The sequence below is a fragment of the Tursiops truncatus genome, chromosome 18 (assembly GCF_011762595.2).
Source record: "Tursiops truncatus isolate mTurTru1 chromosome 18, mTurTru1.mat.Y, whole genome shotgun sequence".
NCBI classification, from domain to species: Eukaryota; Metazoa; Chordata; class Mammalia; order Artiodactyla; family Delphinidae; genus Tursiops; species Tursiops truncatus.
The window spans coordinates 12,480,116-12,495,273 of NC_047051.1; the positions used below are offsets into that span (position 1 = coordinate 12,480,116).

At 39.2% G+C, this 15,158-nt stretch overlaps 1 protein-coding gene across 3 annotated transcripts in view; it reads right to left on the reverse strand.

Annotated features, from left to right (window-relative positions):
• Positions 1 to 8,586: 8,586 nt before the first annotated feature.
• SMAD9 (SMAD family member 9) overlaps positions 8,587 to 15,158 on the reverse strand; it is a 66,166-nt gene continuing 59,594 nt past the window's right edge. For 2 of the 3 annotated variants that reach the window (XM_073795088.1, XM_019936740.3), the window contains exons 6-8: positions 9,948 to 14,192; positions 9,587 to 9,728; positions 8,587 to 8,666 (exon numbers count right to left, since the gene is read on the reverse strand). In XM_073795088.1, the coding sequence (XP_073651189.1) occupies positions 14,049 to 14,192 (144 nt within the window). In that variant the 3' untranslated portion in view covers positions 8,587 to 8,666; positions 9,587 to 9,728; positions 9,948 to 14,048. The remainder of the gene's footprint in view (positions 8,667 to 9,586; positions 9,729 to 9,947; positions 14,193 to 15,158) is intronic. The other variant, XM_073795089.1, reaches the window with a different exon arrangement.

Consider the following 15,158-nt stretch of genomic DNA (forward strand, 5'->3'; position numbering starts at 1 on the left):
GTTGTCTGAGTCACTTATTCTATTCTTTAGTTGCTCCGCACTGGATGCAGAGGAATTCATTTCCATTTGTTATTAACTGTTAGCTTGTTTTCTTACTTATGGCGTTGGGAGCTTTATTGAATCCCTAGAGTTTTCTTACTTATGGTGTTAGGAGCTTTATGGAATCCCTAGAGTATAAGTTAACTTTTGTACTAAAAAGAAAACAAAAAAACCCAGCTATCCTTCTTCAAATGGAACACGAGGATTAGGAAAGGAGGGAAAGTAATAGGCCAGTGACAGCTGAATTAAAAGAAAAGGAATTGAATTTATTTATATATATATATATATATATATAATATACATAATATATATTATAGAAAACAATAAGGTTTTTTACATATTTAGGGTAGATTTATTGCAAGGTGTCCCCAACATTTTTATCCCTGCATATATTTATAACTCTTGTCATGTGACTTTGCTGTTCCTCCCACGGAGAGGTTGAGTTTATCTACCCCTTAAATCTGGAGGACTGGCCCTGTGACTTGTTTTGGCCAATAGAATGCAGAGGAAATAATAACATGGCAGCTCTGAGTAGACAGACTTCCAAAGGTTTTGAACACTTTGGCTAGTCCTTTTAGAATGCTACCCAGCTGCCATGGTAACAAACCCAGACCAGCACAGCCTGCAGGATAATGAGACACATGGCCCAGTCACCTCTGTTGTACCAGCCAATAGCCAGTAAACAGCCAGATATGTGAGTGAGGCTGTGCTAGACTAGCTATGCCCCAGCCAGCCTGCCAGCTGACTGCAGGTGCATTTGATCTGGTCCAGACTGGCAGAACCACCCAGCTGACCTGCAGACTTGTGGGCAAGAATAGTTATGATTGTAAGCCACAGAGTTGTGGGATGGTTTGTTATGCAGCATTCTTGAAACAGTAGGTAACTGATACACCTAACTGTATAGTTGTTTCTGTGTAACAAATCACCCCAAAATTTAGTGGCTTGAAAACAATTTATTATTTTTTCTCACAGTTCTGTATATGATTACTATGGTTTTAAATAACTCTGCAAAAGCTTTCAAGGTAGGTGTGGTAGACTGCACTTTCCAAAGATGCCACAACAAAATCTCCCATCCCACATGCTCTTATGTGATGTGGCCCATTAAGAACTAGATTTTATTTTTCTGCCCCCTTGAATTTGAGCAGGCCCTGTGACTGCTCTAACCACATGACAAAGTGATGTTAATGCTAGTTGATTTGAGTCTAGAGGAAAGGAGATATAGTAAGTGGAGATATGGTATATTTGCAGTAATAATGTAAAGGCATTCACAGCTTGCATTTTCCAGCAAAGTCATCTGCTATTGTAGACTTGGGGAAAGGAGCAGAGAGAAGTCATCTGCTAATATGGAGCGGGGGAGTTGATAAGAGGCTGTAGGAAAAGGAAAAATTAGAAAGACATTGAAGTCAGTGAGAAAGATGGCTAGTAGCTAGTAGCCTGCTAATAGTCCCCTGATAACTTTTTTCCTTCTTTCATAATAATAGAAGTTTTGGTTGGGAATGTACCCACCCAGCAATACAGCCGATTTTCACATAATGTCATGCGAAAGGATCCAGACACAAATGATGTGTGGATGATTCAATTTGTATAAAGTACAGAAGCAGGTGAAACTATTATTGTTAGAACACAGAGGAGTGGTTTCCCTTTGGGTGGGGATAGAGCCTAGAAGGAGGCATGAGGAAGCTTCAGGGGTTCTGATGATGCTCTCGTTCTGTCCTGGATGCTGGTTATGCATGTGTGTTCTGTTAATGAAAGTTCAGCAAGCTATACATGTATGATTTTTGTACTTTTCAGTATATATTTTTTATTTCAGTTTTAAGACTATTTTTCAGCTGCCCCTGCAGTTGGGTGTGGCCATGTAAGTTACGGCCAATGGGCTATGAACAGAGAAGATGTGTGCACCTTCCAGACGGTGCCCTGAAGCAGAAGACAGGCAGCCCATTTCTCCTCCTCCATCCTGCTGCGTGGAATGTGGACAAAGCAGCACATCATCTGTAGACCAAATGAAGGTAATTCACTGGGAAAGCCAGAACAAGAGAAAAAGAACCTGTGTCCTTGGATGGCCTTGGGGAGCAGAGCTACTATCCTATAACCTGTTTTGGACTAGGGACCTCCTGTTTTTGGACTACTACGTCAAAGAGAGATGGAATTTCTTGTGTCTGTCATGGCTAGTAAGGTGTCTCTGTTATATCCAGCCAGGTCTATATCCTCAGTAATACTGTGTGTAAAGGGATTGATGAGTTGGGCATTAAAGGTTTGGCCTGGAAACCAGGAGCCTGAAATGGCAGTCTGCAGTCAGGTGACAGTATATCTCAGGGCTCCACCAGCCATAGAGGAGGAAAGATAGATTGCAAGCTTGAGCTCAGATTCATTTAGTGGAATAAGTGGCGGAAGTTAGGATGCTTTACTCTCAGGAATAGAAGCTAGAGTTCTCACTGAACAGAGAAGAAATGAGGCCAACAGGGAATGTAGTTTTCTATGACATTGCAGAGCAAGTGTAGGAAGAATCAGAGAGCAGGAGGTACTTCAGCCAGGAAACTAGCAGTATTCATGACAATGAATGAGCAACTGCCCCAATCTTTATTACACTACTCTGTAACAGCGGGTATATCAGTAACTCAAGCTCCTTCAACTCCTTGGTTTTAAGACCATTCCCAGGCTTCCACTTGAGGAGTGGGATTTGGAGGGGTTGAATAAACAAGTCGGTAGGATTTAATGGCAGGAGAATCACTCAGGAACAGCCCACTTCAGGGAGGAAACCCAGGGGGATTTGCTTCAGCTCATCAACCAGCAGCCCTAGAGTACTACCAAACCTTGCTAGAAAGCGATCAGAAAAGGAAAAGGAAAGAAAGCAAACTATAAGATAGATGTTTTGCTTCAGTAGTAGTTAATCCAAATGACTATGGAGAAAAAGGAGACAACCAACAAGATAGTCCTCAAAAGAGGTGTCCATCAATGACGATATTGGCCAAAAATTATAAGTGGACTATAGTTACTTAGTTATGAATAGGGAAATACAAAGGGTCATAAGTAATGTTACCAAAAATTATATGTAAAGATATAATTATACGCACATGTATGCTTATATACAAAATTGGAAGTTGCAAAGGAAAATTGGGGCACTGGTAGCATGGGGTAGAAGAATAGGAGCTTCAGTGGTTGGGAGACAATATCTTTTCTCAAAATAACCCTTTGTACTGCTTGAATTTCCACCATGCACAGATGACCCTTTCAAAAATGTTTTTATTACAAACTGAAATCCTATTACAGGTTGAAAACAGTAGACAGGATATGCTTTTTCCTTTGCTTTCTATTTCAGCTTATAGGAAGAAATACATTTTTACTAATGAATCTTTATTTCCATATACGTAGCACTTATTTGTAGTGAGATTTCCCCTCCTGGAGTTTCTTACCGTCTTTTCTGAGGCCCAAAACGTATACTTCCTTACTGGAGGTACATAATATAAAAACATGACCAGATGATACAGATTTTCTAGCACTTTATAATTTTCAAAACAATTGTGCATACATACTTGCTCTTCACAATTCCATAATGTATGCACAATGATTATTTTATAGATACAGAAGCAGGCTTGCAGAGGTTAAGCTGCTTGCTCACGATCACACGGCTCTTGGACTTAAATCTAGTAAGCAGTGTGATCCACGTACATGATCATGATGAGGCCAGTGCAGTTTGAACGTGAACTTTACTTTTACCAGTGGATGCACTGTCACTGGGCCATGAGAATAAAGCCTTTGTATATTAAGCCTTGAGTTTTAGAATGTGTTAAATGACAGATTTTATTTAAACCAACCCTAATTGTGTTACTTCAGAACACAATTTAGAAGGTACTTTCCTATGTGCTCATTCCTTTGAACCTCAGAACGTGGCATGGCAAGTATTGTCCCTGTTTTTGGATGAGGAAAGAGAGAAGTGACATAAATAACATATATGGAGGGGTGGTTTTTTTTTTTGGCTTTCCCCTTTTGGTCCTTTTTGTGGTTCCCCCACCGTCTTCCATGCAATGTCAGCAGGGATTCTTCTTTTTTTTATGTTTGTGTAATTTTCTATAGATACACATATATACACATTTTGCAACTGTCACTGTTACATAAAAACGTGGGTGTATTATACACATGTCAGTATACTGCTTTTCTACACACCAGTACCGTGTAGAAGGTCCCTGAGTCACTTGTGTAGCTCGAATTCATTGCTTCAGTGGCTGCAGAGCATCTCATGATGTGAACGTACCATCATATTCAATCATCGCACTGTTGGTGTCTGGTTTTCTGCCACTATGAGCAAAGCTGGAGCAAACGTCCTTGTGGTGTGTCCCTATGTAGTGGTGTTTACTGCTGGTTCTCTGGCCTTGGGGGGGATTCTCAGGAATGGGATTGTTGGGTGGAGGGAGATCTATAGATACATGTTTCCTTCAAATAGATACCGTTATATTCCTTTCCCCTCAAACGGCTGTATCACTTCACACATCCATCAGTAACAAGGGAGAATTTCTTTTCCTCTGCCAGCAGCAGGAGTTACTGTTCTTTTGTAACTCTTGCCTTTCTGATAGCTACGTACTGCTATTGTTACACTTATTAGCGTTTCCCTGAACGCTGGTAAACTTGAGCACCTTTTCACATGCTTGTTGGCTACTTAGATTTACTCTTCTGTGAATTGCCTCGTCGTGTCTTTTGTCTGTTTTCCCATTAGGCTCCTTTTTTCTACTCAGTGTGCAAAACTCTGGTGACTATTATAAAAATTAACCCTATGTCGTTTTTATTTATTTTTTTCCACTTCTAAAATTGGCCTCTTTACCTTTTTATGGTATTTCTTGCCATGCAAGCTTTCAATTTTTGAATATTTGAACATATCTGACACTTCTTTTATGACTTCTAGGTTCTCAGTCTTGGTTTAAAAGGTCTCAATTTGGGATCTTTCAAATGATTGTTGATTTACACCTTCCTGTTTCTTTTTCTAGAATTGGAAAATATAATTAATATGGATATTGGCAAGTAGTCCTGATTTCCTTTGTGTAACTAATTGACATGGAAATTTTAGTGTTCTTATCATCATCACTTCCTCAGTTTCTAGCTTTCTTTAACTATGAAAATGAGCGTTATAATCATGACTACAGATGCTGTTGAATGGTACATACATAGGACCTGTATTCAGATAGCAGTTTATTTGGTGATAGGCTGAACTTTCATTTGTTTAGCAGACTTGCCTCGCTATAGGAAAAAAACTGATCAAAATACTGTCTTTCTTGAGTTTACAGTTAATATTTGCAAAATATTTTAGTGAGAATACTTGACATGTTAACTAATTAGGTGAGTTGATCCCATCTTCTAACCTTCCCTATTATCCTTAACATGTATTACTCCACCCTCTAAATAATCGTTTGTACTATTCTAATGCATCGGAAATAAGCTTTTTTTTATTATTATGTACTGCAGCAAACTAAATAGATCTTTTCTCTTCGTAGCTTTACCCTAGTAATATTGAAATGCATGTAGCCTTTCTTAAGGTGTATTTACTGAGCACAGATACTGATTTTCATGAGCTATTTGTAGTTTGGGCTTAAAAGGGCCCAGGAGTATATGCAGCAGGAAAACAACAACAGAAAGCTAAGGAAAACAACCAGAAAAGATAGTTATGAGTAATGAGATTTTCTGTTTGTTTTCCTCTCTTATATATAATTGCAACTTGTGTCATATACTGTTCTCAGTTGGAGACCACTGTCCACTAATAAGATTTTACACCGGTTGCCTTTGAAAATCTAATAAGGAGCAGGATATATTAACATCAAATATATTGCACAAAAATTTATTACTATTTATTATGGTAATATATCATATTAAAATACACATATGCACCTGTACTTCACCATCATGTTGATTAGAACCATCTGCGGGGGTGACGGGTAATTGTGACAGCATTATTTCTTTTCAGAAAATGAGGGACCCTGAGTCTTAGAGAAATCAGTATTTTTCTAAGATCACCAAAAGTTGTCTGCCAGTATGGAAACTTAAGCAGTGTCGTGCTCAGAGACCCTGTTTTTAGGCTCCTGTCATATTTGCAGAGTTGGCCTTTTCTTTCTAAAATAGCCTTCAGGACCGGACACCTTGCCTTTTGTGCCAGTGCGTGGACCCTTGTGGCCTGGGATCTGCCTGTCCAAGAATAGCCAAACATTCCTCTCTTATCCAGGTACCTGTCTCTCTTCTTACGTTCAAATGCTATGTGACCGTGTTTCCTGTGTCTCTTCTATTTCTTATTCACCTCTCCAGTGCCAGCAACAATCAGCATTGCCCTTTGCTTCCCAGTCCCAGACATTTGCTACCTTTAAATGGGGTTTAAAGTCCATCCAGGACCTCACTTTATTGAACACTTCCTGCTTTGTTAGCAATTGGAAAATGACCACATCCTCTGCCCAGGCGAGGCACCGCCCATTCCGAAGGGCAATGAGAATTTAAAACAGAGATGCACAGAGTTAATTCTCAGGTACCCAGTTTGGAGAGGAAGGCGGGGTGCTTTCTGACCAGCAGAACTCTAGGCTCTCTGGACTCTTCTCTGGCCACAAGATGAAGGTCAGAGGCTGGGATCACCACAGCAGTGGTGGGAACAGCAGTATCCTCAGAGGCCAGCGCTGCCTTACTGCCTGCACTGTACCCTCGCTGGGGAATGTCATAGCTCGCCTCTGGTGTTAATAGGAGGTAGGAATTGAATGCTTTACCTGTAGCAACCAAACTGGCAAGTCTTCCCACATGGTCTGGGAAAGAGAAGTATTTTGAACAGAAATCTCTTTAACAGCGGTTTCACTGGCGGATCAAATGGAGCCGGGGTACTGTTCAGAACCAGAGTAGCTACCATATCATAAATTGTAGGTGCTTCCACTGGTCAGGACGGCCATCATCAGAAAATCTACAAACAACAAATGCTGGAGAGGGTGTGGAGAAAAGGGAACGCTCTTGCACTGTTGGTGGGAATGTAAATTGATACAGCCACTATGGAGAACAGTATGGAGGTTCCTTAAAAAAACTGAAAATAGAGCTACCATACGACCCAGCAATCCCACTACTGGGCATATACCCTGAGAAAACCATAATTCAGAAAGACACATGCACCCCAATGTTCATTGCAGCACTATTTACAATAGCCAGGACAGGATAAGAGAGGAACGCTTGGCTATTCTTGGACAGGCAGATCCCAGGCCACAAGGGTCCACGCACTGGCACAAAAGGCAAGGTGTCCCGGTCCTAAAGGCTATTTTAGAAAGAAAAGGCAGCTCTGCAAATATGACAGGAGCCTGAAAACAGGGCACTGAGCACTTAGGAAGCAACCTAAGTGTCCATCGACAGATGAATGGATAAAGAAGATGTGGCACATATATACAGTGGAATATTACTCAGCCATAAAAAGAAATGAAATTGAGTCATTTGTAGTGAGGTGGATGGATCTAGAGACTGTCATACAGAGTGAAGTAAGTCAAAAGAGGAAAACAAATACCATATGCTAACACATATATATGGAATCTAAAAGAAAATGGTTCTGAAGAACCTAGGGGCAGGACAGGAATAAAGACACAGACGTAGACAATGGACTTGAGGACACGGGGAGGGGGAAGGGTAAGCTGGGACGAAGTGAGAGAGTGGCATGGACATATATACACTACCGGATGTAAAATAGCTAGCTAGTGGGAAGCAGCCGCATAGCACAGGGAGATCAGCTCGGTGCTTTGTGTCCACCTAGAGGGGTGGGATAGGGAGGGTGGGAGGGAGACGCAAGAGGGAGGGGATATGGGAATATATGTATACATATAGCTGATTCACTTTGTTGTACAGCAGAAACTAACACACCATTGTAAAGCAATCATACTCCAATAAAGATGTTTAAAAAAAAAAAAAATTGTAGGTGCTTCCAAACAGGCATGCCTGTGCTTTGTGATGAGAAGCTACTCCCACCTGAGGCTTCTGGATGAAGCAAAGAAAAAGTTTCATCAACATTCCACACGTTTATGACTAGTTATCTAGCACACCACCCCTAAGCAGAGTGGCTTCCCATAATCACCTCCCTGCCCAACCCACAATGTTAAGGGTTGGCTGAGATTAGCTGAGGGGTTCTCGTGGTCGGGCTTGGGGGGTGTCTCCTGAGGCTGCATTCAGATGGGAGTATGGCTGTGGTTGGTACGTTCAAGACAACTTCTCATCCTCCAGAGCAGGGCTCAGCAAACTGGGACACCCCGCCCCAGGCCAGATCCAACCCACAGCTCATTTCTGTACTGCTGCAGGCTAATAATAGTTTTTACAGTCTTAAATGGTTGAAAACAAATCAAAAGAAAATCATCTCATGATGTGAAAATTATATGAAATTCAAATTTCAATGTCCATAAGGTTTCATTGGAACACAGCCATGCCCATCCACTTACATACTGTTTAGGGTGGCTTTTGCACTGCACTGGCAGAGTTGAGTAGTTATAACAGTCACAAAGGCCACATGGCCTGCAAAGCTGAAAATATTTACTGTCTGCCCCTTGATAGAAAAAGTCTTCTTACCGCTACTCCTGAGCCTCTCTCCACAGGCATCTTCATTAAACATCAGTGGGTTATTTTTAGAATGTTTAGTGTTCTTCTTTCTAAATGATGAGGTTAGAGAAAATTTAGCCTGTCACTTGCAAACATTATCTCCAAATAACATACTGCAGGTGTGAGTAATTTCTGGCTTAAAAAAACAAACCTGAATATACTTTTCATTATATTTACTCCATTTAACATCATCTTTCAGATTACTGGAGTAAATCTGAGGCCATACATAACATTTTTATCAGATGCATGCAAATAATGGAATCATCAGTGATCATACAGAGATAAACTTTCAGAACTGTTACCTTTTTTATGCTCCTTGTTAACTTGTTACATCAGAATTCCTATGCATCTTGTCTTTGCTCAAATTCACATTTTGAAAATAAGTGCTTAGAATAAAAACAATTTTAACAGTTTAACTGTCAAAGCTATCTTCCCTTGCTACTGCTGTGCAGCTGAATATTTGCAAACTAAATCATAAGCATGCTTCTCCCATCCCCACCAGCTGCAGCATGGTCACTGGACATGTAATTGAAGGCTTGCAATTATTTTTATTTTGAAGAGATTAAATAATTGCTGATTTTAAAAAAGGAGAATGAGACAAATACCATTTCTGCCTTTATAATGTGAACCCCAAATGCCTTTCTAAACAAACAACAGCTGGAAAATGCTGGACAGGAATAGATACAATCCTTGCCCTTAAAAAGCTCCCAGCTTCATAGAGATGGATGACAAGAAAACAGTATGGTGCAGGAATTGATAACTGACCATCGATGAGCACAAATTATGATGGGAGCACAGAGATCAGGCACCTAGGCTGGTTTAGAAATGTCTGGGAGACTTGCTAAGGGAACTGATGGGAAGGAAGGCAAGGTGGGTCAGCCCAGAAGCTTTCCTGGGTACCCATCCAGGGCCCGACAGAGGTGTCATTGCTTGGTCCCCTGCAGCCTGTCACAACTGAGAGCACACTGACCTTTATTGGTTTACTTGTTCATTTCCTCCACAGATGATAAGCTTCTTTAAGGCAGAAACTGTGTCGTCATTGCCATCTATGGTGCCTGCCTGGTAGTAGCTGATGCACAAGAATCGTCTAATAAACGAATATGTGGAAGTTCCTAGGATAATGAAAATATTCCTTCTCTTAGATGGGCTGACGTTTAAAGACAATATTTTATGTCTATACAGTGATATATTTAAAAATCTGTACTAGTTAGTGGTTGAAGTGCCAATACCAAATTTTGGTTGCAAGAACAGGGTCAGGAACCATGGGAGATGCAAAGACAAGCAAGACACAAACACTGCTTTCCATAAACTTACAGCTTCATAATCCTCACCTGTATCGAACCAGAATAGCTTGTCTTTCATCTGTTTACATTTTGGAACTCCACAAAATATTTCTTTTGACTAAAGGGCTCCATTTCTTTAAAAAAAAATTAAAAAAGGAAAACTTTGATCAAGTTAAGGCAGCTAAGTTTTCTCAAAATATTTACATATTTAACCCCCTCCATTTATAGACTGGAAGGAAATTTAAATGGAGGGAATAGAACATTTACATTTTTAGATATGTTCATATTCCTCCTGGATTTCATCTTAGTTTTTACTCAGTTGCCTTCTTTAGCACCTTTCTAATAGGTAATATATAGCAATGTACAGATGTATGCAGTAATAAAATTGTTCATTCTCTCCTATATACTGTAATATCACTTAATATTTGCTAATATCCAGAAAAAAAGCTTCTATGCATATCCTTTCTAAAATTACTGCAAAGTATCTTCAAAGTTCTATATTCTTTTCTATTTTATATATGAATATATGTTTTTCTATTTTATATATAAATGTGTGTATGTTAATCCCAACCTCCTAATTTATCACTCCCTGCAAGGTTCTATATTTAATGCCAGTTATTCTGAGGTGTTTAATTCAAAACTGTTACCTGATTTCTCCATAGGATGTTGGATTTCAAAAACATCCTATTTTCAAAATAGGACGGTTTAAGATCATCTTAAGGACTCATATGCAAGAAATCCTTCTATGACGTCTGCAGGGAAAAATGAGCCAAAAGACACATAGGTACAGTATTCTTTATTATAAACAATCAGGTAACAGTGTAAGTGTGCATTTGAAGGATAACTGAAGCCTAGCTACAATAATCAAAAACATTACTTAAATAGAAATAGTTTCTTTTTTGTTGGTTTGTTTTACATTAATTTGAATTTAACATATGCCAGGATCACCTAATCTTGTCATATAGTTCAGCTGTTAAATCCTTAATAGGAAAAGACGAAATTTGGAATGCATGTTATATTTTGCTTTATTTGTTGACTATATATACCAAATATTCAGGACATACTCAAAGTTAAGCAGGTGCTTAAAGTCTAGCAAGTGGTACTTATAAAATGCTTTTGTTGCTGTGATGGGGGTATTCAGTTCCTAAGAAGACAATGAAAAGGAAATTCTAAATGCTAGGTTGTTGTACAACTTTTCCAGATTTATACTGAGTGTAAAAAAAGAAAAGAATAACAAAACATAAATGTATTGAGAAGTGACATCTTAATAGTTCCAAAGCACTAGCAGGTATTAAAATATCATCTAACAACTTTTCACATCTCAAATTTTTAACAAAAAAACACAAAAAACAGGCTTGAACAACACCATAAATGTTCTGGGTCTTGTGAGCAGGCCAGATGTTGTTATTCTCTATTGCACAATCCTCGTCTATGGCAACCTTAAACATGTTTGGCTGATGCAATTAATGGCTTAGCATGTCCACTTTGCTCATTACCCTATAAAAGAATGCTATGACATTTTTTGGATTGTCTGTCTCAAGGAATGAATGCTAAATGAGCACATTTAGAAGTTTGAAATCAAATACTGCATTACTATTTTTACCAATTCTTGCCAGCAAAAATGTTAAAAGGCTGATTTAAAATGTGACTTACAGTGACTGAAGGATTAACTTCTCATCAATTCTAAATCCTCTGAATTTCACAGTATCTTAATAAAGGTGAGATAGGACTGGTAATGATGCATATGTACCACTTTAATCATTTATTTTTTGAAGAAATAATTTGGATTCACTGGAATATTTTGGCCTGGTTTCCCAAAGCTGCATGAAAATTGAATGTATTTTTTCATGTCATTTATAAGCAACTAGTACTGATTAATCCTGTAAAGGTATAAGATTACCAGAGGAGGAGTTTGACCACTGATGGAGAGATTCAGAAAGCTGTGTTTGCTCTCTGGAGCCCAAACCACGTGTACCTAACGCTCTTTCATGCAACAGTACTTGTATGAGGATGACTTCACCATATTAATGCCTTTTCCAAGAAAAGGGGAGATGGGGAAATTATCGGAAAATAGGGAAGCAAAAGGCGAAAAACTCAATTTTGAGACACAGAAGAAAAGTATCATTTATCCAAGGAAGTCTTCAACCATTACTTGATTGCTCAGAAGAGAAGGGAAATCAGCTTCAAAATAGAGATAATTAAGAAAATTATACTTTTTTTCAAGCATAAGAAAGATTGCATGGTTTGTTTTAAAAGTTCTTGAAACATGAAGATGATTCTACAAACAGATTTACTCTTAAGACTCTCAGCTCCAGAGGGCTGGGACGGGTCTCCTGTTTACATTCGATTCCACAGTACCTAACATTGTGCCAGGCACATACATAGTTGATGAACCAATATACTACGGAGTTTGCTAAACACTAAATGGACCACCTAGCATTAATGTAAAATGTAATATTTTCTATTGTATATAGAGAAGCTTCTATTACGTAACACTAGTCATTACAAGAGGTGACAGCAGTAGCTCACACATACGTCTTTTTCACATGATCATTCCTACCTTGAATACAATTTAATGAGAAACAACTACTATGCACTAATGCTAGAAAGAGTTGAGACAGAATGTATAAATGAAGAAACCTCCTGGATCACTGAAGTACCGTCTGTTACAAGCATAATTACCTTCTTAAATTACACATTTTATAAAGTGTGTGAAATATTTTTCCAAGCAATGCAGTGTTTAGTGGGTGGGAATTATATATATATATGAAAGTACCTAGGAATTTGGGAAATTTTCCTCTCTTTATCATCCAAGGGTAAATAAGAACAGGTTTTGATGTTGTGGATACATTTTTTTAAATATCCTGTTATTCAGGATCACTGTTCCTCAGAAATGATAGGAATTGTGAAATTATTATCTTACTTGGGAAGGTATTTCCAGGTATGAAGCTTTAGTTTTAGAAGAGGCTACCACATATGACCAGCAGATCATTTAATCAATAGAGACACTAAGTTAAATAACTCAAATTTGATCCCAGCAGTGTGCCTAGATTTTCTCAAAGGCTTCACCACTGTTTGGGTCATCTGTGAATAGTTAATATTTGCCACCATGTGAGGAAAATGTGGCAAAAGGCATGCCCTCACCTGGAGACTCTGAACATGGGAATGTGAGAAGGTATAAGTAAACAGGGTGCTTTTGTCCAATGCTCTTAGTTTACTGCTTCCGCACACAGGACTGACTGACATACATGGCCGTAGAGCTCACTGTGCAGACTCAGAAATCTGCAGAGCTGCCTGACACGAATCAACAGGAAAACAGGAACCCGAGATTTCCTATGTGGAAAGCAGGCATCTCCGTGGGTGATTCTCAGACTAAGTTCTGGTCTTATTTTGCAATTGGGGGATATAGCTCATTTCATGCTATTTTCATATGTATCTTCCCATATTAGACTCATTCTTTTTTTTTTTACAGTGGTAGATAATGAGGCAACATGACTCTCAGCTTCACAGTTTCTTTCTTTTCCCATCACAGTTTAATTTGTTTAAAATGTACCGTTCATATCAGCACAATAGTCCAGCTATAGGCATTTCAACTTCAGAAATAAAGTTTATGTGACTTATCTTACATAACTGATTTTAAAAGCTTGATTTTTTTTTTTTTTTTTTTGGCCAGTAGCACTAACAGTGAGGTTATTTCAATTTTATGGGTTTGGTAGCTTTGTTTTGTCCTAAAGTGTTATTTGCTCTAGTGCTGCTAGTACCTGATTTTTGCTACGTAAACAGTTTTAATATTTTTCCAGATTGGCCACACAACATGCCTTACATGACATGGTGGACTAAAGCTGCCTTTGTTCTACCAACACCCTTCAAATACTGTTCCTACAGTTGCCTCTCATTTGTTCTCTCCCACAAAAGAAGCTGCTGCTTATTAGAGCGTAGGCACAAAAAACCTGCTTTTCTAATTACACTGTACTGGCATCAGGTTAACTAGAAAGCACAAAACAAATGGTGATACAAAATGTGAATAGTATATATTATATGTATTTACACATGTACTTAGAAACTTCAGTTAGTTGCAAATCTGAAATGATATAAGCCACTGCCTGCAATAGCATCTATCCTATAGAAATGTGGATGAAGACAAGACTGTTAAGACACTGAAGAAATCGGGTTGTGTGGAGAGCCCATTTGAGTCAGAACTTTGTCCAACCACTGCAGTGGTCCATGAAGGTGAATCTCAATCCAGCAGGGCGTGCTTGTGACATCCTGGCGATGATACTCGGCTCCCCAACCCTGAAAAGCAAAAACGGAGCGGAGTGATTGTGCCAGACTTTACAGGCAGCCTTCAGAGGCCCCAGCAGGCCCGGTGGACACAGCCCACCCAACCCGGGGCAGCGCCTGGGACCTGAGAACGTGAACTCTACGTTCCTGCAAGTACAGGACGACTTTTGCATCAACCAGATACCCTGAGTCCCCATCCATGGTTTCCTCCTGGGTTCACAACTAAATTCATGGACCTAGAGAGGGCCTGGGTTCTAGCCATGCCGGAGACCCTGGCAAATCACTTCCTCTTCCACAGGGAAAGGAACTTGAACTCATGTTCACCCCCTAATGCTGAAGACCCATGTTTTGTACAAGATGGTTGCTCACTACAGACCAATGACTGATCTGAACGTTGTAAAGCGAGGGCTGAGAGTGCTCTTGGTTATTCAGGATTGATGAACAAAGCTTGTTTCTCCTCTCCCCCGCTGGCTCACTTCTGGCAATTTGCCATTTGTGACCATCCATAGGAGAGACAGTAAAAATAGAGATAATAAGTTTAGTCAACATCCATCACCTCACATGGTTGCAATTTTTTCTTGTGATGAGAACTTGTACATTTCTTTTACATCGATCACCTGTAGTTATATTTGCTAGGGATTTATGTTTTTAAAAGTCCCTGCAATATAATAACAGTTTATTTTCTGTGAATTGTGTAGTTTTATGAATTTAAAGGTTGCATATCTGAGAAATACATCTTGCTGATCTTAGCAAAATAAGATTTCTGTGCAAGCTTACGTTACAGTGAAATAATTACGTCTGAGATATTGGCATTTCATCCTAATTTGAAAAACACAGGCCTAGACAAAAGTAACCGCAAGTCAAATGGTTGTTCGTTAATGGCAATTTAACGCCCTCTGCTGGCTCTGAAGCATCAGAACGTTTGAAAAGATTTTCAGGTATTTAATTGCCTAACCGTGTGAAAATACTTTTAAAGCT